The sequence below is a fragment of the Rhinoderma darwinii genome, chromosome 1, assembly GCF_050947455.1.
Source record: "Rhinoderma darwinii isolate aRhiDar2 chromosome 1, aRhiDar2.hap1, whole genome shotgun sequence".
NCBI lineage: Eukaryota > Metazoa > Chordata > Amphibia > Anura > Rhinodermatidae > Rhinoderma > Rhinoderma darwinii.
The window spans coordinates 420,318,553-420,341,221 of NC_134687.1; the positions used below are offsets into that span (position 1 = coordinate 420,318,553).

General features: G+C 42.9%; 1 protein-coding gene across 3 annotated transcripts in view; it reads left to right on the forward strand.

The window, feature by feature from the left end:
• The window catches only part of LOC142655318 (zinc finger protein 219-like), a 92,198-nt gene extending 69,859 nt beyond the window's left edge, over window positions 1-22,339 (forward strand). For all 3 annotated transcript variants that reach the window (XM_075829306.1, XM_075829315.1, XM_075829325.1), the window contains 3 exons: window positions 916-2,684; window positions 20,259-20,390; window positions 21,487-22,339. In XM_075829306.1, the coding sequence (XP_075685421.1) occupies window positions 962-2,684; window positions 20,259-20,390; window positions 21,487-22,064 (2,433 nt within the window). In that variant the 5' untranslated portion in view covers window positions 916-961 and the 3' untranslated portion in view covers window positions 22,065-22,339. The remainder of the gene's footprint in view (window positions 1-915; window positions 2,685-20,258; window positions 20,391-21,486) is intronic.
• The last annotated feature ends 330 nt before the right edge of the window (window positions 22,340-22,669 follow it).

A 22,669-nucleotide genomic window follows, 5' to 3' on the forward strand; every position in this document is an offset into this window, starting at 1 on the left:
GATATGCCTTAAGTGTCTGAAGTAAGAAGTCTGAAGTGGTAAAAGGTCCCTAGGGGACTTATCAGGGTATGTTCACACGCAGTAGCAAAATACGTCTGAAATTACGGAGCTGATTTTCAGAAATTTTTGTAACTACTTGCGTTTTTCGCGGCGTATTTTACAGACGTTATTGGAGCTGTTTTTTTCAATGGAGTCAATGAAAAACTGCTCCAAAAACGTCCTAAGAAGTGACATGCACTTCTTTGACGCGGGCGTCTTTTTACGCGTCGTCTTTTGACAGTGACGCATAAAGTTACACCTCGTGGGAACAGAACATCGTAATACCCATTGAAAGCAATGGGCAGATGTTTGTAGATGTAGAGGAGCCGTTTTTTCAGGCATAAAACGCCCGAATTACGTCTGTAAACAGTGGGTGTGAACATACCCTCATCCAGTAAAAGGTGTCCGTCTGAGAACTGGAGATGCATTTCGCTACATTTATTGTACCTGTGACTGTTTCAGACTCACACAATCAGAATTATTCCTCCTTTAAATCTTTATTCCACTTTGTGTAAATTTGATGTATACCCTCGGTGACTCTGGTACCTACATTTCAATCTCATACCTTCCAAGACATGGAAGACTTTACATATGTGAGATACTCTTGCCACTTAAAACCACTTATTGATGTAACAGTTTTCAAATGACTGCATTTCACTATTCCCAAAATACAAAAAAAAAGCTGAAGGTGAAACCGTATTCAGTATATAGTAGTAGAGTGAAATAGAATGTAGGATAATATACATTCTAAGCTGCAGTATAAATAAGAGCCAAATAATTATGTATGTAAAAAAAAAGTATTGAGACTAAAACGTCCATCTGACTTTTTTTATTTATTTATTTTTTATTCAAGCTTTATGTTTTGTGTTTCTTTAGGACAATAATCAACATCCCTGGAGAGACCATTTGAGAAATCTTAGCAATGGACTCTGCTCCGCCCCTTCTTGCTCAAGCATTGCCCTCTTCGCCATCCCCTCCTCCTTCTCATATGAACCCATCTCCCCCTTCTCCATCTGTTTCTCAAATCAATATTTCTCATGCATCATCTCCGTCTGCTTCCTCTTCAACTCCATCATCTCCTGTTCACATCTCACCCCCTCCTGAGTCTCCTTCATCACCTCCTACTGCTTTAATTGATCATGTCACTAGTCCTCCTCTCCCCTCTCAATGTTCACCTTTAGCATGTATCAGCCCTCCTGCAACCTCCCTTTTCCTCACTTCACCTCCAGTTTCCCCTTCACCTGTCTCTCTGTGCCTTCCACCTGAGAGTCTTTCTCCCCAAGGGGTAACTTTCTGTCCCCTTCCTGTAGCTCCCAGTCCATCTTCCATTGCCCTGTCTCCCACTCCACCATCTGTTTCACCTTCACCAATTTCTCCCTGCCCTCCTGCATACTCTTCTGCTCCTTCATCACCTCCAACCTCCCCTTGTGTTACAGTTATTCCAACCTCACCACAGAATCATGACGCTTCACCAGTATTCTCATTACCACCAACCTCTCCCTCTCCTCCTCCATCTTCCATATCTCCATCTCAGGCCTCACCCTCTCCTCCTGCCCCTTCTTCCCTCCTTAGCCTTTCCTTTGCTGATGAAGAACTGGATCTTCAACGTCATTCCAATGGTTTTTCTGATGGTTCAAGTTCTAAGTCTCGTCAGTTCCCATGTACAATATGTGGAAAGCAGTTTCGTTTTATCAGCATTCTGGCACTCCATGCAAGCACGCACAAGGTGCGTGGAGCTCTTAACCAAGGTCGTGGGGGGCTCAAGAACTTTGAGACAAACTCCCAAAGGCCTCTGTTGCGAGAGCAGCAGCATGATAAAGAACCTAATTCTCCTGATACACAAAACTCAGCACCAGAAAACATACCGAAGCCAGTCCCTTTTTTGTCTAGCCCTGCTGCACTTCCAACACTTCGCCACCCTTGTCCTTTCTGCAAAGGTAAATTTCGTAAAGCAGCTGAACTGGAGCGTCACCTCCGAATACTTCATAGGCCTTATAAGTGTCACCTCTGTGACTTTGCAGCATCTCAGGAGGGTGAGCTGATGGGACATGTTGAAAGGAGACATTCAGCACCGCAGCTACCCAAGATTGTTCCACCTTTACCTGCCCCAACTCCCACTCCAGCTCTGCCTCCTGCTGAGTTCAAATGTGAGGTCTGTTCTCAGAGCTTCACTCAATCTTGGTTCTTAAAGGGTCATATGCGCAAACATAAAGATTCCTTTGATCATCGTTGTTCAGTCTGCGGACGATGCTTTAAGGAGTCATGGTTTTTGAAGAACCACATGAAGGTCCATCTTGGCAAGATAAAGGGGGTAGGAGGTCAGGAACCACCTGTGCATCAATCTTCACAATCGTCTCATGTCACCACTACAAATTCCCCATCATCATCCTCTTCCAGGCTCCTTGGATATCAAAATTTCTACTCTGGCCTCTTATTGAGGTTGCCTCCACCTGGGGATGCTACCTGTTCCCAAATGCTCCAAGCCACAGCAAGAGCAGTACAGAGTGGGGATGGAGATCAGGATGGAGCAGGTGCATCTGCAAGGGGACAGGCAATGAGTGCAGCAATTGGGGAAGCTACCTCTTCCAAAGTTATGCTACCCCAGGGGTCGTCTGGAATTGTACTGAAATCTGTGGGTTTTCCAGGTAAGGATCTTTGTTTTTGTTTTTTATTTTTTTCGTTTTTTTTTTCATGGTTTTATGTGATTCATATTATACTAAAGGTAAGAGTTGAAAGAGAGCCTATTCTGTTATATCAAACAGTGTTTTTTGATCTACGTCAAAAATTTATATTTAAAAAAAGAACACATTTGTTGTTGACAAAACCGTTCACTATAAAAAAAATCTGCTGCTGATCTCTAAAAAAACGAAAAACTGACCTGCCTTATCAAAGTTGCTTAATATACTAACCCCTCAATCATGTTACATAGTAATAGACCAATTATCTAACAAAAAGGAACAACAGTTTTTTTTCTGTAATAGCATATGTTATTAAAGCATAACTGCATCTAATACTTTTCTGTACTCCACATTATTTAAAATAGAGCCTGGGCGGGAGGGGGGGGGGGGGGGTCATATTGGCAGAATACTTTGCTGTTGCTCTGGAACCAGGACTTTTAACTCGAGTGTGTTTTCAAAATGTTCTCCTTGCCAATGAAACTTCCCCTCTCAACTTAACTTCAGGTACGGGATTGCATCTGCGTGGATGCTACAAGCTTCTCATAAGCTGACTTAAGACATGAGAACTGTTGGCAAGTTTCCTTGGCGACTCTACCATAAACATACCAGTAAGGTGGCAGCAGGGACAACTAGTCAGCATACACTTCTGGCCCCACTTATCTTGGGGAATTTGATTGGTTGAACTTCAAACTGTCTGATCCTTGTTTTCCACGACATTAGATATGATATATACATAAGATTGACAGTGGATCCCACTGAAATCAGCAGGATCTGGTGGCAGAAGTCTCATTTCTGTAGCCTGCTTCAGTGCAGTAGGAATATGCACAAGCATTTTATCAAGCTCCATTGCCAGCATCCAAGTCACCACGTTTTGGGTCATACAGTTCAAGTATACTTTTTTTTAACCTAACTTAACTCTATGCAAAAAGGCATAGTCAACCGTACATCTTACACTTGTACACCTCTGCATTGGACTTTTATTACAATAACAGTATACTGTAGTGTGTGTGTGTGTGTGTGTGTGTGTGTGTATATATATATATATATATATATATATATATATATATATATATATATATATATAGCAAATATCAGGCAGCACTCAGTTTGTGAAGGTGAAGAGAGGGTACTTTTATTGTCCATAGGCAACGTTTCAGCTCCTTCCCCTGGAGCCTTTCTGAAGCAACTAACATGTGTCAATACAAGCATTTAAAACATATTGACACATGTTAGTTGCTATATATATATACAAAGAATGTCAGCCGCAGTCAAAAGGTAGTAGTGTGCAAGCCCGCCAGGGACACGACCAAAGTCACCCAAATGTATAGGTCCAATAATCAGGCAGCACTCCAGAGATGTAGCAAAAACGTGAAGGTGCTTTATTAACCCACCAGTCAGGTGCAACGTTTCAGCTCTACAATAGAGCCTTTCTCACGCAGCGTGAGAAAGGCTCTATTGTAGAGCTGAAACGTTGCACCTGACTGATGGGTTAACAAATCCTGATTTTTGGATCTATATAGATAGAGAGAGAGATATACTAGTCCTTGTCAATGAATTAGAATATCATCAAAAAGTTAATTTTATTTTTGAGTAATTCAATTCAAAAAGTGAAACTCCTATATTATATAGATTCATTACACACCGTGATCTATTTCCAGCATTTTGTTCTTTTAATGTTGATGTTTATGGCAAACAGTTAATGAAAACCCAAAATTTAGTATCTCAGAAAACGAGAATATTAAATAAGCCCAGTTTCAAAAATGATTTTTAATACCAAAATTTAGGCCTACTGAATAGTATGTCCAGTATATGCCCTCAATACTTGGTCAGGGCTCCTTTTGCATGAATTGCGGCATCAATGCGGCGTGGCATGGAGGCGATCAGCCTGTGGCACTGCTGAGGTGTTATGGAAGCCCAGGTTGTATGATAGCGGTCTTCAGCTCGCCTGCATTGTTTGGTCTGGTGTCACTCATCTTCCTCTTGACAATACCCCTTAGATTCTCTAGGGGGTTCAGGTCAGGCGAGTTTGCTGGCAAATCAAGCGCAGTGATACTGTGGTTATTAAACCTGGTATTGGTACTTTTGGCAGTGTGGGCAGGTGCCAAGTCCTGCTGGAAAATGAAATCAGAATCTCCATAAAGCTTGTCAGCAGAGGGAAGCATGAAGTCCTCGAAAATTTCCTGCTAGACGGCTGCGTTGACTCTGGACTTGATATAACACAGTGGACAAACACCAGCAGATGACATGGCTCCCCAAACCATCCCTGACTGTGGAAACTTCACACTGGACCGCAAGTAACTTGGATTGATGCCTCACCACTCTCCCTCCAGACTCTGGGACCTTGATTTCCAAAAGAATCTATAGGGTATTGTCAAGAGGAAGATGAGACACCAGACCCAACAATGCAGACGAGCTGAAGGCCGCTATCAAAGCAACCTGGGCTTCCATAACACCTCAGCAGTGCCACAGGCTGATCGCCTCCATGCCACGCCGCATTGATGCAGTAATTCATGCAAAAGGAGCCCCGACCAAGTATTGAGAGCATATACTGCACATGCTTTTCAGTAGGCCTACATTTTGGTATTAAAAATCATTTTTGCAATTGGGCTTATAAAATATTCTAATTTTATGAGACACTAAATTTTGGGTTTTCATTAACTGTTAGCCATAATAATAATAAACATTAAAAGAAAAGAATGCTGGAAGTGTGTGTGTGTCTGTGTCTCTTGAAGGAAATAAGTATTTGATCCCTTGCTGATTTTGTAACTTTGCCCACTGTCTGACATGAACAGTCTAGAATTTTTAGGCTAGGTTAATTTTACCAGTGACAGATAGATTATATAAAAAAAACAGAAAATCACATTGTCAAAATTATATATATTTATTTGCATTGTGCACAGAGAAATAAGTATTTGATCCCTTTGGCAAACAAGACTTAATACTTGGTGGCAAAACCCTTCTTGGCAACCACAGCAGTCACACGTTTTTTGTAGTTGATGATGAGGTTTGCACACATGTTAGATGGAATTTTGGCCCACTCCTCTTTGCAGATCATCTGTAAATCATTAAGATTTTGAGGCTGTTGCTTGGCAACTCGGATCTGCAGCTCCCTCCATAAGTTTTCGATGGGATTAAGGTCTGGAGACTGTCTAGGCCACTCCATGACCTTAATGTGCTTCTTTTTGAGCCACTCCTTTGTTGCCTTGGCTGTATGTTTCGGGTCATTGTCGTGCTGGAAGACCCAGCTACGAGCCATTTTTAATGTCCTGGTGGAGGGAAGGAGGTTGTCATTCAGGATTTGACGGTACATGGCTCCATCCATTCTCTCATTGATGCGGTGAAGTAGTCCTGTGCCCTTAGCAGAGAAACACCCCCAAAACATAATGTTTCCACCTCCATGCTTGACAGTGGGGACGGTGTTCTTTGGGTCAGAGGCAGCATTTCTCTTCCTCCAAACACGGCGAGTTGAGTTAACGCCAAAGATCTCAATTTTAGTCTCATCTGACCACAGCACCTTCTCCCAATGACTCTCAGAATCATCCAGATGTTCATTTGCAAACTTCAGATGGGCCTGTACATGTGCCTTCTTGAGCAGGGGGACCTTGCGGGCACTGCAGGATTTTAATCCATTACGGCGTAATGTGTTACCAATGGTTTTCTTGGTGACTGTGGTCCCAGCTGCCTTGAGATCATTAACAAGTTCCCCCCGTGTAGTTTTCGGCTGAGCTCTCACCTTCCTCAGGATCAAGGATACCCCACGAGGTGAGATTTTGCATGGAGCCCCAGATCGATTTCGATTGACAGTCATTTTGTATGTCTTCCATTTTCTTACTATTGCACCAACAGTTGTCTCCTTCTCACCCAGCGTCTTACTTATGGTTTTGTAGCCCATTCCAGCCTTGTGCAGGTCTATGATCTTGTCCCTGACATCCTTAGAAAGCTCTTTGGTCTTGCCCATGTTGTAGAGGTTAGAGTCAGACTGATTAATTGAGTCTGTGGACAGGAGTCTTTTATACAGGTGACCATGTAAGACAGCTGTCTTTAATGCAGGCACCAAGTTGATTTGGAGCGTGTAACTGGTCTGGAGGAGGCTGAACTCTTAATGGTTGGTTGGGGATCAAATACTTATTTCTGTGTGCACAATGCAAATAAATATATATAATTTTGACAATGCGATTTTCTTATTTTTTTTTTATATAATCTATCTCTCACTGGTAAAATTAACCTAGCCTAAAAATTCTAGACTGTTCATGTCTTTGACAGTGGGCAAACTTACAAAATCAGCAAGGGATCAAATACTTATTTCCTTCAGAGTGTGTGTGTGTGTGTGTGTGTGTGTGTGTGTGTGTGTATTGATAGATGCTTTTCTTTTTTTGCTATTGAAGTATGTCCTTCCTAGGTAGTTTATAAAGGGCTTCACAATGCTGTGATATGGCTGCATTTTAACCTAGGCCCTCTGATGTTTTTTTTTTTTTTTTTTAAAGGGATATTCCAGCCTTAACCCCTTCCCGCTCCTTGACGTACTATTACGTCATGGCAGCTCTATCGTTCGCGCTCCATGCCGTAATAGTACGTCTTGCAGTTAGAACAGCGGTGCGCGCGCCCGGCGCGTTCATGCGCTGTGATAGCTGCTGTTTCTGACAGCAGGCTATCACGGCATAATGGGACGGGACCATTTACTATGGTCCCGCCTCGCCGATCGCCGCTATTGGCTAGTCAGTGAGTAACTAGCCAATAGCAGCGATCGGTCTCATTCAGCACAGCAGTGCTCGAGCCCGGCGTTCCTGAGCTGTGATAGCTGCTGTTTCTGACAGCATGCTATCACAGCATAATGGGCCGGGACCATTTACTATGGTCCCGCCTCGCCGATCGCCGCTATTGGCTAGTCAGTGAGTAACTAGCCAATAGCAGCGATCATTCTCGTCACTTCCTCTCTCTGACCTCACATCCTGCTGCAACCGCCCTGAACGCCCTGTTGGAGTTAGCGAGGCGTTGAGATCGGTTGTGAGCAGAGAGTCAGAGAGAAAAGAAGTGAAAAAAAGTGAAAAAAAGTTTCTAAAACAACGTTTTTTTTGCTTCCCACCACCCCATCCACTACCCACTCCTGTTCCCTTCCTCTTTGAGTTCTACCCACGTTTTTTGGTCAGTGATCTCCTATCACTGACCACTTTTCAGTCTTCAGGACCACATTTCTTGGTCCCTGGGGATTTTTTTTTCATTTTTTTCTATATAAAACATAAAACAAAAAAAAAAATATAAAAAGAAAAAAAAGAAACAAAAAAAAATAGTTAGTTTAGCCAATTTTGAAAATTTAACTGGTTAGTTTAGTATTAGCCCCTTCCCGCTCCTTGACGTACTATTACGTCATGGCAGCTCTATCGTTCGCGCTCCATGCCGTAATAGTACGTCTTGCAGTTAGAACAGCGGTGCGCGCGCCCGGCGCGTTCATGCGCTGTGATAGCTGCTGTTTCTGACAGCAGGCTATCACGGCATAATGGGACGGGACCATTTACTATGGTCCCGCCTCGCCGATCGCCGCTATTGGCTAGTCAGTGAGTAACTAGCCAATAGCAGCGATCGGTCTCATTCAGCACAGCAGTGCTCGAGCCCGGCGTTCCTGAGCTGTGATAGCTGCTGTTTCTGACAGCATGCTATCACAGCATAATGGGCCGGGACCATTTACTATGGTCCCGCCTCGCCGATCGCCGCTATTGGCTAGTCAGTGAGTAACTAGCCAATAGCAGCGATCGGTCTCATTCAGCACAGCAGTGCTCGAGCCCGGCGTTCCTGAGCTGTGATAGCTGCTGTTTCTGACAGCATGCTATCACAGCATAATGGGCCGGGACCATTTACTATGGTCCCGCCTCGCCGATCGCCGCTATTGGCTAGTCAGTGAGTAACTAGCCAATAGCAGCGATCATTCTCGTCACTTCCTCTCTCTGACCTCACATCCTGCTGCAACCGCCCTGAACGCCCTGTTGGAGTTAGCGAGGCGTTGAGATCGGTTGTGAGCAGAGAGTCAGAGAGAAAAGAAGTGAAAAAAAGTGAAAAAAAGTTTCTAAAACAACGTTTTTTTTGCTTCCCACCACCCCATCCACTACCCACTCCTGTTCCCTTCCTCTTTGAGTTCTACCCACGTTTTTTGGTCAGTGATCTCCTATCACTGACCACTTTTCAGTCTTCAGGACCACATTTCTTGGTCCCTGGGGATTTTTTTTTCATTTTTTTCTATATAAAACATAAAACAAAAAAAAAAATATAAAAAGAAAAAAAAGAAACAAAAAAAAATAGTTAGTTTAGCCAATTTTGAAAATTTAACTGGTTAGTTTAGTATTAGCCCCTTCCCGCTCCTTGACGTACTATTACGTCATGGCAGCTCTATCGTTCGCGCTCCATGCCGTAATAGTACGTCTTGCAGTTAGAACAGCGGTGCGCGCGCCCGGCGCGTTCATGCGCTGTGATAGCTGCTGTTTCTGACAGCAGGCTATCACGGCATAATGGGACGGGACCATTTACTATGGTCCCGCCTCGCCGATCGCCGCTATTGGCTAGTCAGTGAGTAACTAGCCAATAGCAGCGATCGGTCTCATTCAGCACAGCAGTGCTCGAGCCCGGCGTTCCTGAGCTGTGATAGCTGCTGTTTCTGACAGCATGCTATCACAGCATAATGGGCCGGGACCATTTACTATGGTCCCGCCTCGCCGATCGCCGCTATTGGCTAGTCAGTGAGTAACTAGCCAATAGCAGCGATCGGTCTCATTCAGCACAGCAGTGCTCGAGCCCGGCGTTCCTGAGCTGTGATAGCTGCTGTTTCTGACAGCATGCTATCACAGCATAATGGGCCGGGACCATTTACTATGGTCCCGCCTCGCCGATCGCCGCTATTGGCTAGTCAGTGAGTAACTAGCCAATAGCAGCGATCATTCTCGTCACTTCCTCTCTCTGACCTCACATCCTGCTGCAACCGCCCTGAACGCCCTGTTGGAGTTAGCGAGGCGTTGAGATCGGTTGTGAGCAGAGAGTCAGAGAGAAAAGAAGTGAAAAAAAGTGAAAAAAAGTTTCTAAAACAACGTTTTTTTTGCTTCCCACCACCCCATCCACTACCCACTCCTGTTCCCTTCCTCTTTGAGTTCTACCCACGTTTTTTGGTCAGTGATCTCCTATCACTGACCACTTTTCAGTCTTCAGGACCACATTTCTTGGTCCCTGGGGATTTTTTTTTCATTTTTTTCTATATAAAACATAAAACAAAAAAAAAAATATAAAAAGAAAAAAAAGAAACAAAAAAAAATAGTTAGTTTAGCCAATTTTGAAAATTTAACTGGTTAGTTTAGTATTAGGGTTAGTTAGTGTCAGGGAACCGTCAAAAAGCGTAGTTAGGTATAGTGTCAGGGAATTTAGCGTCAGGAATCGGTCACCGTAGATAGGCTTAGCGTTAGGGATCCATCACCGTAGTTAGGTTTAGCGTCAGGGAAGCTCGGAATAATTAGATAGGTTTAGTGTCAGGCACCCGTCACCGTAGTTAGGTTTAGTGTCAGGGAAGCTTGAAATAATCTAGATAGGTTTAGTGTCAGGGAATCGTCGCCGTAGTTAGGTTTAGCGTTAGGGAAGTCCACATAAAATTTAGTTAGGTTTAGTGTTAGGAACCCTCGCCCTAGTTAGCTTTAGTGTCAGGGAAGTCCACTTGCTCTCTAAAAACAAAACACACATTTGTGCTAGTTGTGCTATCCTATTGCTCCCAGTTAGGGATTTATTTTTTTGCAGTATATAAATTTTGTCTTCGCACAACAAGCATGTCCCAACGGACATTTACTGCTGAAGAGGCGTATGCATTTCTGGCCTCCGACACAGACTCGTCGGATGGCGATACAGTATTTTATTTGTCTACCTCCTCATCCAGCGATGAAGAGGAGGGACCCCCTAGGAGACGCCCCAGGACCACCACCATAGTAGAAATCCCTGAGAGAAGTGACCCCACAACAAGTGATACCCCTGAGCGAAGTGACCCCATTTGGACACCCACACCAGACCATTATGAACCCCAAATCCCTGAGTACACGGGCAGCCCAGGCATCAAATTTAACACGGCAGGGTTCAGTGAGATGGACTTTTTCAAGTTCTTCTTCACTGATAACTTTATAGAGCTAATGGTCACCCAGACTAATTTATATGCCCAACAGTATATCACCAAGAACCCCAACTCATTTTATGCCCAATCCCAGAGGTGGACTCCTGTAAACGCAGCAGAGTTGGGCAAGTTCTGGGGACTGCTCTTGAACATGGGGCTTCTAAAAAAGCCATCCATTAGGACCTACTGGAGCACGGACATCCTATACCACACCCCGATGTACCGTATGGCCATGTCCAGGATGCGTTATGAGGCAATACTTCGCTTCCTACATTATGCCGATAATGAGCAGTGCCCACCCCGAGATGACCCCAGTTTTGACCGTTTATATAAACTGAGACCCCTATTAGACCATTTCAGTGCCCGGTTTGCCCAAGCATACACCCCCGAGAAGTGTATTTCCATTGATGAGTCCCTGGTACATTTTAAAGGGAGGCTTCAATTCCGCCAATACCTGCCAAGTAAGAGGGCAAGGTATGGCGTGAAGTTGTATAAGCTGTGCGAGAGTGCATCAGGGTATACATATAAATTCAGGATATATGAAGGGAAGGACAGCAGTATTCAGCCCCCAGAATGCCCCCCCTTACTGGGAATTAACGCAAAAATTGTGTGGGATTTGGTGCACCCACTGCTGGACCAGGGTTACCACCTCTACCTGGATAATTTTTATACCAGCGTCCCGCTCTTCAAGTGCCTCGCTTCCAGAAGGACTGCGGCATGCGGCACTGCTAGAAAAAATCTTAGAGGCCTCCCTAAAACACTGCTTGGGCAAACACTCAGAAGGGGTGAGAGCAGGGCACATTCTAGTAGCAACATATTGTGTGTCAAGTACAAGGACAAGAGAGATGTCCTTGTATTGACAACAATACATGGCCACACCAGTACCCATGTACCTGTACGAGGTACCAGTACAGAGACCCCCAAACCAGATTGCATCCTGGACTACAATAGGTACATGGGAGGGGTGGACTTGTCAGATCAAGTCCTGAAGCCCTACAGCGCTACGCGGAAATCGAGGGTGTGGTATAAGAAGCTGGCCGTGCACATCATACAGATGGCATTGTACAATGCGTACGTGCTACGTCGATGTGCAGGCCAGAGGGGAACTTTCCTGGAATTTCAAGAGGTGGTTATAAAGAACCTAATTTTTGGCGACCAGGAAGGAGGGGCACCCAGTACTTCTGGAAGCGAGGCCACACGCATCGTACCAGGGCAACACTTTCCAGGAGAAGTTCCCCAAACTGGCAAGAAGGGAAAAAGTCAAAAGAGGTGCAAAGTGTGCTATAAGAGGGGGATAAGGAAGGACACAACATACCAATGCGACACGTGTCCCGAAAAACCAGGGCTCTGTATGAAAGATTGTTTTAAAATTTACCATACATCCATTGATTTTTAATTTACCCTGATGCACTCCGCACAGCTTATCCCCCTCATCTTTCCCTTTTGAGCCCTGCCATGTGCCCAAGCAGCAAATAACAGCCACATGTAGGGTATTGCCGTACCCGGGAGAACCCACATTACAATTTATGGGGTGTATGTCTCCGGTGGCACATGCTGGGCACAATATATCGGACACTGAAATGGCATATATGTATAGGAAATTGCAAATCTCACTTTGCACCATCTACTGCGCATTACCTTTTACACAATAACTGTTGGGTCAAAATGCTCACTACACTCTAGATGAATGTCTTAAGGGGTGTAGTTTTTAAAATGGGGTCACTTCTCGGGGGTTTCAACTGTACTGGTACCTCAGGGGTTCTGCCTACATGACTTAGCACCAGAAAAGCTCCAGTAGGCTAAATGGTGGTCCTTCCCTTCTGAGCCCTGTCGTGTGCCCAGGCAGCTAATAACAGCCACATGTAGGGTATTGCCGTACCCGGGAGAACCCACATTACAATTTATGGGGTGTATGTCTCCAGTGGCACATGCTGGGCACAATATATCAGACACTGAAATGGCATATATGCATAGGAAATTGCAAATCTCACTTTGCACCATCTGCTGCGCATTACCTTTTACACAATAACTGTGGGGTCAAAATGCTCACTACACCACTAGATGAATGTCTTAAGGGGTGTAGTTTTTAAAATGGGGTCACTTCTCGGGGGTTTCAACTGTACTGGTACCTCAGGGGTTCTGCCTACATGACTTAGCACCAGAAAAGCTCCAGTAGGCTAAATGGTGGTCCTTCCCTTCTGAGCCCTGTCGTGTGCCCAGGCAGCTAATAACAGCCACATGTAGGGTATTGCCGTACCCGGGAGAACCCACATTACAATTTATGGGGTGTATGTCTCCAGTGGCACATGCTGGGCACAATATATCAGACACTGAAATGGCATATATGCATAGGAAATTGCAAATCTCACTTTGCACCATCTGCTGCGCATTACCTTTTACACAATAACTGTGGGGTCAAAATGCTCACTACACCACTAGATGAATGTCTTAAGGGGTGTAGTTTTTAAAATGGGGTCACTTCTCGGGGGTTTCAACTGTACTGGTACCTCAGGGGTTCTGCCTACATGACTTAGCACCAGAAAAGCTCCAGTAGGCTAAATGGTGGTCCTTCCCTTCTGAGCCCTGTCGTGTGCCCAGGCAGCTAATAACAGCCACATGTAGGGTATTGCCGTACCCGGGAGAACCCACATTACAATTTATGGGGTGTATGTCTCCAGTGGCACATGCTGGGCACAATATATCAGACACTGAAATGGCATATATGCATAGGAAATTGCAAATCTCACTTTGCACCATCTGCTGCGCATTACCTTTTACACAATAACTGTGGGGTCAAAATGCTCACTACACCACTAGATGAATGTCTTAAGGGGTGTAGTTTTTAAAATGGGGTCACTTCTCGGGGGTTTTAACTGTACTGGTACCTCAGGGGCTTCTGCATACATGACTTAGCACAAGAAAAGCTCCAGTAGGCCAAATGGTGGTCCTTTCCTTCTGAGTCCTGCCATGGGCCCAAACATCAGTTTATCACCACAAATGGGGTATTGCCGCACTCAGGACAAATTGGGCAACAAAATGGGGTGTTTTATTCCTTGTGAAAATAAGAAATTTTGAACAAAAATTACATCTTAATGGAAAAAAATATCATTTTTTTAATTCACAGCCCAATTCAAATAGGTGCTGTGAAAAAACGGTGTGGTCAAAATGATAACAACAACCATAAATGAATTCCTTGAGGGGTCTAGTTTCCAAAATGGGGTCACTTCTGGTGGGTTTCCATTGCTTTCATACCTCAACACCTCTTCAAACCTGGCATGCTGCCTAAAATATATTCTAATAAAAAAGAGGCCTCAAAATGCACTAGGTGCTCCTTTGTTTCTGAGGCTTGTGTTTTATTCCACGGGCGCACTAGAGCCACATGTGGGACATTTCTAAAAACTGCAGAATCTGGACAATACATATTTAGTAGTATTTCTCTGGTAAAATCTTCTGTGTTACAGAAAAAAATGGAATAATATTGAAATTCAGCAAGAAAAATGAAATTTGCAAATTTCACCTCCACATTGCTTTAATTCCTGTGAAATGCCTGAAGGGTTAAAAAACTTTCTAAATGCTGTTTTGAATACTTTGAGGGGTCTAGTTTTTAAAATGGGGTGTTTTATGGGGGTTTCTAATACATAGGCCCCTCAAAGCCACTTCAGAACTCAAGAGGTACCTTAAAAAAAAGGCTTTTGAAATTTTCTTAAAAATATGAGAAATTGCTGTTTATGTTCTAAGCCTTGTAACGTCCAAGAAAAATAAAAGAATGTTAAAAAAACGATGCCAATCTAAAGTAGACATATGGGAAATGTGAACTAGTAACTATTTTGGGTGGTATAACCGTCTGTTTTACAAGCAGATGCATTTAAATTCTGAAAAATGCAATTTTTTCAAAATTTTCTCTAAATTTTGCAATTTTTCACCAATAAACACTGAATATATCGACCAAATTTTACCACGAACATGAAGCCCAAAGTGTCACGAGAAAACAATCTCAGAATCGCTTGGATAGGTTTAAGCATTCCGACGTTATTACCACATAAAGTGAAATATGTCAGATTTGAAAAATGGGCTCTGAGCCTTAAGGCCCAAACTAGGCTGCGTCCTTAAGGGGTTAAGCAGTACGGGACACGAGCACAGCGCTTGGCTTTTTCTGTCAGCTTCATAGGCTTTGAATGGAGCAACTCCGTGCATGTTCAGCCTCCGCTCCATTCAAAGTCTTAAAATTTTTTTTGCAAATCTATGATTTGGTTTTAGTAGTTTAGAGGAGGTTTTGTCAAACATCAAGCTGTTGTTTTTTTTTTCATCTTTGCCTCTGCAGTAATTTAGGCTACATTCAGACGAGCGTAACCCATACCAGAAAAAAAGGAGTGTGTTTGTGTATATATGTATAATATATATATATATCAAAGAAACAGTCTAGAAGCAGCACTCAGCAAAAAATAGTGAATTTATTCACCCAACACAGCAACGTTTCAGGAAGTGAAATGTTGCTGTGTTGGGTGAATAAATTCACTATTTTTTGCGACATGCTGCTTCTAGACTCTTTTCTTTGCTACATGCATGAGGAGCACGTCACTCCTTGATTTTTGAATCTAGCACCAACCGTTTCTTGGTTTTCTACACAGTGCTGCTCCTATTACTTGTTCTATTGTGTGTGTCTGTGTGTATATATATATATATATATATATATATATATATATATAATGTGAGATGTGTATCGTGGACAAGATTGTTAGTACCCTTCCGTTAAAGAAAGAAAAATCCATGATGGTCACTGAAATAACTTGAAACTGACAAAAGTAATAATGAATTTTAATTTGCTGAAAATCAACTAATTTAAATCAGTCATTGCTTTTGCATTGTGATTCAACAGAAAAACAAAAAACAAACTAATGAAACTGGCCTAGACAAAAATGATGGCACCCTTAACTTAATATTTTGTTGCACAACCTTTTTGAGGCAATCACTGCAAACAAACGATTTCTGTAACTTTCAATGAGACTTCTGCACCTGTCCACAGGTATTCTGGCCCACTCCTCCTGAGGACGCTGTCTCAGGTTTGAAGGGTGCCTTCTCCAGACTACAGGTTTCAGCTCCTTCCACAGACGTTCAATAGGATTTAGATCAGGGCTCATAGGAGGCCACTTCAGAATAGTCCAATGCTTTGGTCTTCGCCATTCTTGGATGTTTTTAGCCGTGTGTTTTGGGTCATTATCCTGTTGGAGGACATATGACCTGCGATTGAGACCAAGCTTTCTGACTCTGGGCAGCACATTTCTCGACAGAATGCCTTGATAGTCTTGAGATTTCATTTTACCCTGCACAGATTCAAGACACCCTGTGCCAGATGCAGCAAAGCAGCCCCAAAACCTAACCGAGCCTCCTCCGTGATTCACAGTATGTACAATGTTCTTTTCTTTGCATCCGTGAACATAGAGCTGATCTGACTTGCCAAAACGCTCCAGTTTTGTCTCATCTGTCCAAAGGACATTCTCCAACAAGCTTTGTGGCTTGTCAATATGCATTTTGGTCTCTCTTTTTTTTATGATTTGCTTTCAACAGTGGTTTCCTACTCTGTCGTCTATCATTAAGTCCACTTTGGATGGTGCGATCTGACACTGATGTACCTTGACCTTCGAGTTTCAGCTCTAATCTCTTTGGAAGTTGTTCTGGGCTCTTTGGTTGCCATTCATATTATCCGTCTCTTCAATTTGTCATCAAATTTCCTCTTGCAGCCACGTCCAGGGAGGTTGGCTACAGTCCCATAGACCTTAAACTTCTCAATAATATGTGCAACTGTAGTAACAGGAACATTAAGCTCTTTGAGATGGTCTTCTAGCCTTTACCTTTAACATGTTTGTCTATAATTTTCTTTCTAATGTCCTGAGACAACTTCTTAGCTTTCTGTGGTGGTCCATGTCCAGTGTGGTACACACCATGATACCAAACAGCACAGTGACTACTTTTCAACCTTTTAAGGGTAGGAACACACACTGCGTATTCAGGGCGGATATACTCCGCCCTGAACACCGCAGGCGATGCCGTCCAAAAACCCGCTTTTTTCGGGCGTAAATTATCGCACATAATTACCCCCTCCCTCCTCTGATGTACGCTCCGGCTTCCCTGGATGACGTTGCAGGCCATGTGACCGCTGCAGCCTGTGATTGGCTGCAGCGGTCACATTGCCTGCTACGTCATCCAGGGAGGCCGGACTAGAGAAGAAGCAGGGAACTCTCGGTAAGTATAGCTTTTTTTTTTTCTTTCTTGCGATTCAGCCGGAAATATCGCAACACACTACTTTGTTGCGGGTTTAAGCACCCCATTGAATTCAATTGGAAAACCTGCAACAGAAGAGCTGCGAATCCGCAGCATTAATTGACATGCTGCAGTTGAAGAAATTGCACCGCAAGTCAATTTATGTGCGTTTTTTCCGGTGGCGTTTTTCCGCAGTGTGGAGATGAGATTTGTTGAAATCTTACCCACACTGCTGCTACTGTAAAACGCTGCGGATTTAATCCATTGGGGAAAATCCGCAGTGTTTACGCCGTGTGGGTTTGTACCCTAAATCGGCAAACTGACTGATTTACAAGTTTGAAGACACCTGTGGTGCTAATTACAGGGTACAACTTAGTTGAACATGTCTCTATGGTCAAATGATTTTCATTCTTTTCTAGGTAACCATCGTTTTTGTCCAGGGCAGTTTCATTAGTTTGTTTTTTAAAAATGTTCTGTTGAACCACAATTCAAAAGCAATGTCTGATTTACATTAGTTGATTTTCAGTAAATTAAAATGTATTCTTTCTTTTGTCAGTTTCAAGTTATTTCAGGGACCATTGTGGGTTTTTCTTTCTTTAACGGAAGGGTACCAACATTTTTGTCCACGACTGTATGTAAATAAAACAACTATTATTGCACATATAAAACAAAGTTTAAAAAAACGTAATATCTCAAGCCAATAAAGAGTCTAGGTTAATACATGGTATAGCAGGATAGACTGAGTGCTGGTCAAAAAAATTAACTAACTACATGATAGAATAGCATCTGTCCATAGAAAAATAACATTTAATACATGGATGGTATTGCACATGTTTCAAAAACAACCCTTAATCAAATCTCTAAAGTACTCCCATCCTTGACAAATCTATGTACATAAACTAGGGGAGATTGCTAGTGCATATAAATATTTTTGAGTTTGGTTAAAGGCCAAGTCTTACCCATCTCGGCAGTAAAGTTGTTCTGCGTAACCACTGTGTACCCAACGCGCGTTTCGCGAAGACCTGCTTCCTCAGGGGGTGCATTCAGACAAGCATGTCTAATTTGGGCGTGTAAAAAAACAGCGTTTTTCCTACATTTCATGCCCGTGTGCCATCTGTGTGTGTTGCCTATTTGCATCAGTGTGTGGCATGCGTTTTCACGTCCGTGCAAGCACTTAGACTTCAATTGGCGACTAGGTGCGCAAAAACGCACCAATATAGGACATGCAGTGAGATTCATGCAATAGATGCTTGCTGCGTGAAAACTCACACATGTCTGAATAGCCCCATTGAAATGAATGGGTCCGTGTGCAGTGAGTTATTTCAACGTACATCATACGGACAAGGAACACGCTCATCTGAATGAGCCCTTAGGCCTTATTCACACGAGCGTATTTCACGTCCGTGTTCCGCTAATGGGGCCATTCAGACATTTGTGCTATTCATGCAGCGTGTCCGCTCGGTGAAACTCACTGCATGTTCTATTCTTGTGCGTTTTTTGCGCATCACGCACCCATTGAAGTTCATGGGTGCGTGAAAAAAAACGGACAGCCCACGGACGTCATACGCGTGCGGTGCGTGATTCACGCAACGGTTGCTAAGGAAATGATGAGGGGGAAAAAAAAAACACCTTCAGTTTATTTTGCGCCGTAAAAAACGGATAACATACGCACGGAAAAAACGCAGAGACTCACCGTACACGGATGTCACACGGAACTGCAACGCAAGAAAAACGCTGCGTTTCACATGCAAAACGGACACGTTCGTGTGAATAAGGCCTTACTGTGAGTTTCCACAGAGGTCAAAGGCTACATTGTAGTAAATAGGAAATCATGAAGTCCCATTCACACAGTGCAGTTAAAAACGTGAAGCTATTTTTTTTTTATACAAATGCTGGTGAGTAAGGTTTGCATTCTAAATTGGTTTCATCTGACAGCACCGTATCAAAGTACAGTGGTATATCGGGCCAAGTTCTCCCCTAGAAGCCTTGATTTCAACGGAAATAAAACACAGCCTAACTATGAAGCTTATGCAATATGGCTCCATTTTCCTAACCATATTATGGGCCAAAATGCTAACGCTCGTGTGTTCATTTTAATATGTGTGTTACAGAAACTGACAAGAATTATGTCTTCTATACAACAGTCAGTTTAGCAAAAGTAAATTGAAGTGGGAAATTGAGACTAGAATATCTGGGTAGAGATGGCCATATTGAAGCTTCCTTAAAATATAAGTGTTGCATGCAGGAATACATAGGCACAGATTGTTAAGTAAAGTAACTGCTTTAATCTTTTCTTACTTTAGTTTTATTTTCAACCCACACATGAGATCAGTAGCACTTTAATGTTGTGAAATAAACTGTCAATCATTTTTTTTCATTCCTTTTATCTCCGTGTGACAGACATACATGTCATTATTATAAGTATAGATATGATGAATTTCGCCGTTTGGCAGAAATTTAACATATTTGAGGAGATTACATTATATATTTTAAGGCACAAAAAAGGCAATGTTTCCATAGCTACTAATCAGATTAAAAAAATAGATACATGAAATATTACCCATTTTGCACACCAGGTTTCTAAAATGTCCCATATGACCTATATATACCGTATGTGAAAACATGCAGTTTTGATGTGATCAAGGGGAACAAACATGTAGCATTCTGACAACAAAATTGCTTGGTGGGAAACCCCTTTTTGTCATTTTAAATATGTGTATGAATAAATAAATCAAAGAAAACAATACTAAAAATGATAGAAATAGGTCTTATTGCAACTTGGTTTACTTGACACTACGAATCCCACACAAAATCATGCCACACATGGCAATGAGACTGAAATTATCAATAGTCAGTGGTAACATATACAGAATTTCTCTAGTTTCTTTTGAGCTTTATGAGGAATCACTAACTCGATTGGTTTTTGTTCAGACCTATGGGAATCCCCGATTCCATATCGTGACAAATAATGAGCTCTGCTGCATTGACAAATAGCAGAGATTGTAGTAGAGCTTACATTAAAAAAGCTCTACTTCATCTATACATAGTATCAATTCTAATATTTACATCCATACCAGGATTTGCTCTTTCTACGGGCACACAGAAAAGTAAGTTATTTGTGTGATTTTTCAGCACTCACCTCATTTCTTCTCCAGATAAGAATGGATGGAGCGTCAACTCCTCCCAAGTAGAGAGACCACGTGGATCGACTGGGAGAGACTGTCCGTTTTGCTCCAAATCATTCCGTTCTTCCCATCACCTTAAGGTGCATCTCCGTGTACACACAGGTATGGCCTAATGTGTGAATTTCTGAGACTGTATTAAGATTTCTTTTAAAGAAAGTGCAACTTCAATATTCAAAGTATATAGGATTAAAAATACATCAATCACTGAAGAATTCCTATTAAGGCCCTTTTTTCTTATTTACTTACGTAGATTATTGTCTCATATTTCTATGTGTACAAGTTGTCCATTAACTGGTTGCCGACACAGGACAAGAATGCTAGTCCTGAGCGGCGAGTACTTGGCGCATTAGGACGAGCATTCTCGTCCTGTGTGACAGCCGTCTGTGCGCGTGATTGAGAGCAGGGCAACGGCTGTAATACACAACCACGGCCCCGGTCTGACAGCGGAGAGGAGAGAAACATCTTCTCTCTGCCGTTAACCCTTTGAATGCCGCGATGAAAGCTGATCGCGGCGTTCAAGGAGAGGGGGCTGCACTTTGATCGCGCCACAGAAGATAACAGACGCGATCAAAGCCCATAACTTGTATGGCCAGACAGCCCAGGGTCCATTGAAGGACCCCAGGGCTGTCTGAACATATTTCCTGTTGTTAGGGCATACTGAGGCATGCCCTAACAACTGCCTGTGTACAATCTGTACAACAAATGTATAACATTATTTATGATGATCGGTGTATGGTGTAGAAAAAAAAAAAAAAAAAAATATTAAAACTGCAGCGGAACTGCTTTTTTTCTGCATTTTCGCCAAAATAAAAATTTATAGAAATTAAACTAGAATGTATTTGTACTAAAAAAATGGTACGTACATAATGTACAACTCGTCCCGCAAAAAAACAAAGTGGATGTAGCTGTGATTCACAGGTATTGCTGCCTTTTTTCCCATTGAAGTGAATGGGAGAGACGGCTGTAATACTGTGAATCACAGCTACATCCATGTCGACGATTCAGTGAGCAAGAAGAAATAAAGGGGAAGCAGCTATTGATGACCTGTCCTGAGGATATGCCATCAATTTTTAGCGACTGGATAACCCCTTTAATTAGCTGTGCCTTTTTATCTCTTTACCCATATTCACTATTTTTTCATTGTTGTTTATGTATTCCTTTTCCAGTTTAATGCTTATCTGTTCTACTTGCTACACAGGGGAGCGGCCTTATAAGTGTCCTCATTGTTCATATGCTGGCACTCAGTCTGGGTCTTTGAAATACCACCTGCAGAGACATCACCGGGACTCCAAACTTGCTGCAGGTGTCCCTTTGAGGGGCAAGAACATTCAGCAAGGTGCAACCCAGCAAGATCGGCTACTTCCTGTGTCTACAGGTTGGGCCAATTCTTGCACTGATTTGCCCACAACTTGTGAAGATGGAACCACTCTGCCCCTCCGTCTTCACGTGACCGAGAGCCAGGGTCCCAGCTCATTTCCTCGTATGCCTGGTAGAGGAGGACAAAGGAGGAGGAGTCCTTCACATCAGCCAACTAATGGAAGACCAGAGCATGAGCCTTTGGATTTGTCTCAAGGAAACCCTTTTCATCGCTGCATGTACTGTCCATTTGTAACCTCTGTAGGGGAGCTAATGAGCCTACATCTCCAAGTGCATCATGGGAGGAGATCACGTAGAAAGGGAGGCTATATAAGAGGAAGACCCCGTCCTGTTCTTTCTCCACAGTCACAAGGCCCTAGCCTGAGAGACAGCCCAGAGCCATGTGAAAGCACTGAGTGAACTAAGAATTAAAGGGCAGATGGTATGAGAAGTGCCCTGTGACTGCCCAAAATCCATTATCCACATGAAAAAAAGAGTTGAAACGTTTAGGCATGATGAAGCGTGATGGTTAGGTAGATAAGAGGGCTTAAGATGCATAGAGAGGGGAGACAGCTAGAAACTGGAAGGAGTGATTGAGGAACATAGAAAATGGGTGTGTGGTTGTAACAGCTAGGGATGGGTAGAATGTGGCAGAGACAGGAAAAGAAATGGAGGTCGAATGTGAGAGAGTTAGGGAAGGTACTGTGGGAAGAAAGATATATTGCAGTTGAGAGACAGTCAGTGATACCCTTTCCTGGGAGAGACAGTCAGTTACAGTAAGGACAATAAGGTTAGCAGTCAAGAGATAACTGATTATCAAAATGACTGGTTTTCAAAGGTAACAAGAGTAAGCAATAAATGTGAGATTGAAAGACGTTTTTGGAGAGTGGATACAGACAAAGCATTGTAACCGCAATAGTAAAAGAGTAAGGGAGGATACTTTTCACTACTGTGGTAAAATGCTTGCAACATATCTGAGGTATGAGACAAGAGAACCAGCCATAGAAATAGGATCACAGAAAGTT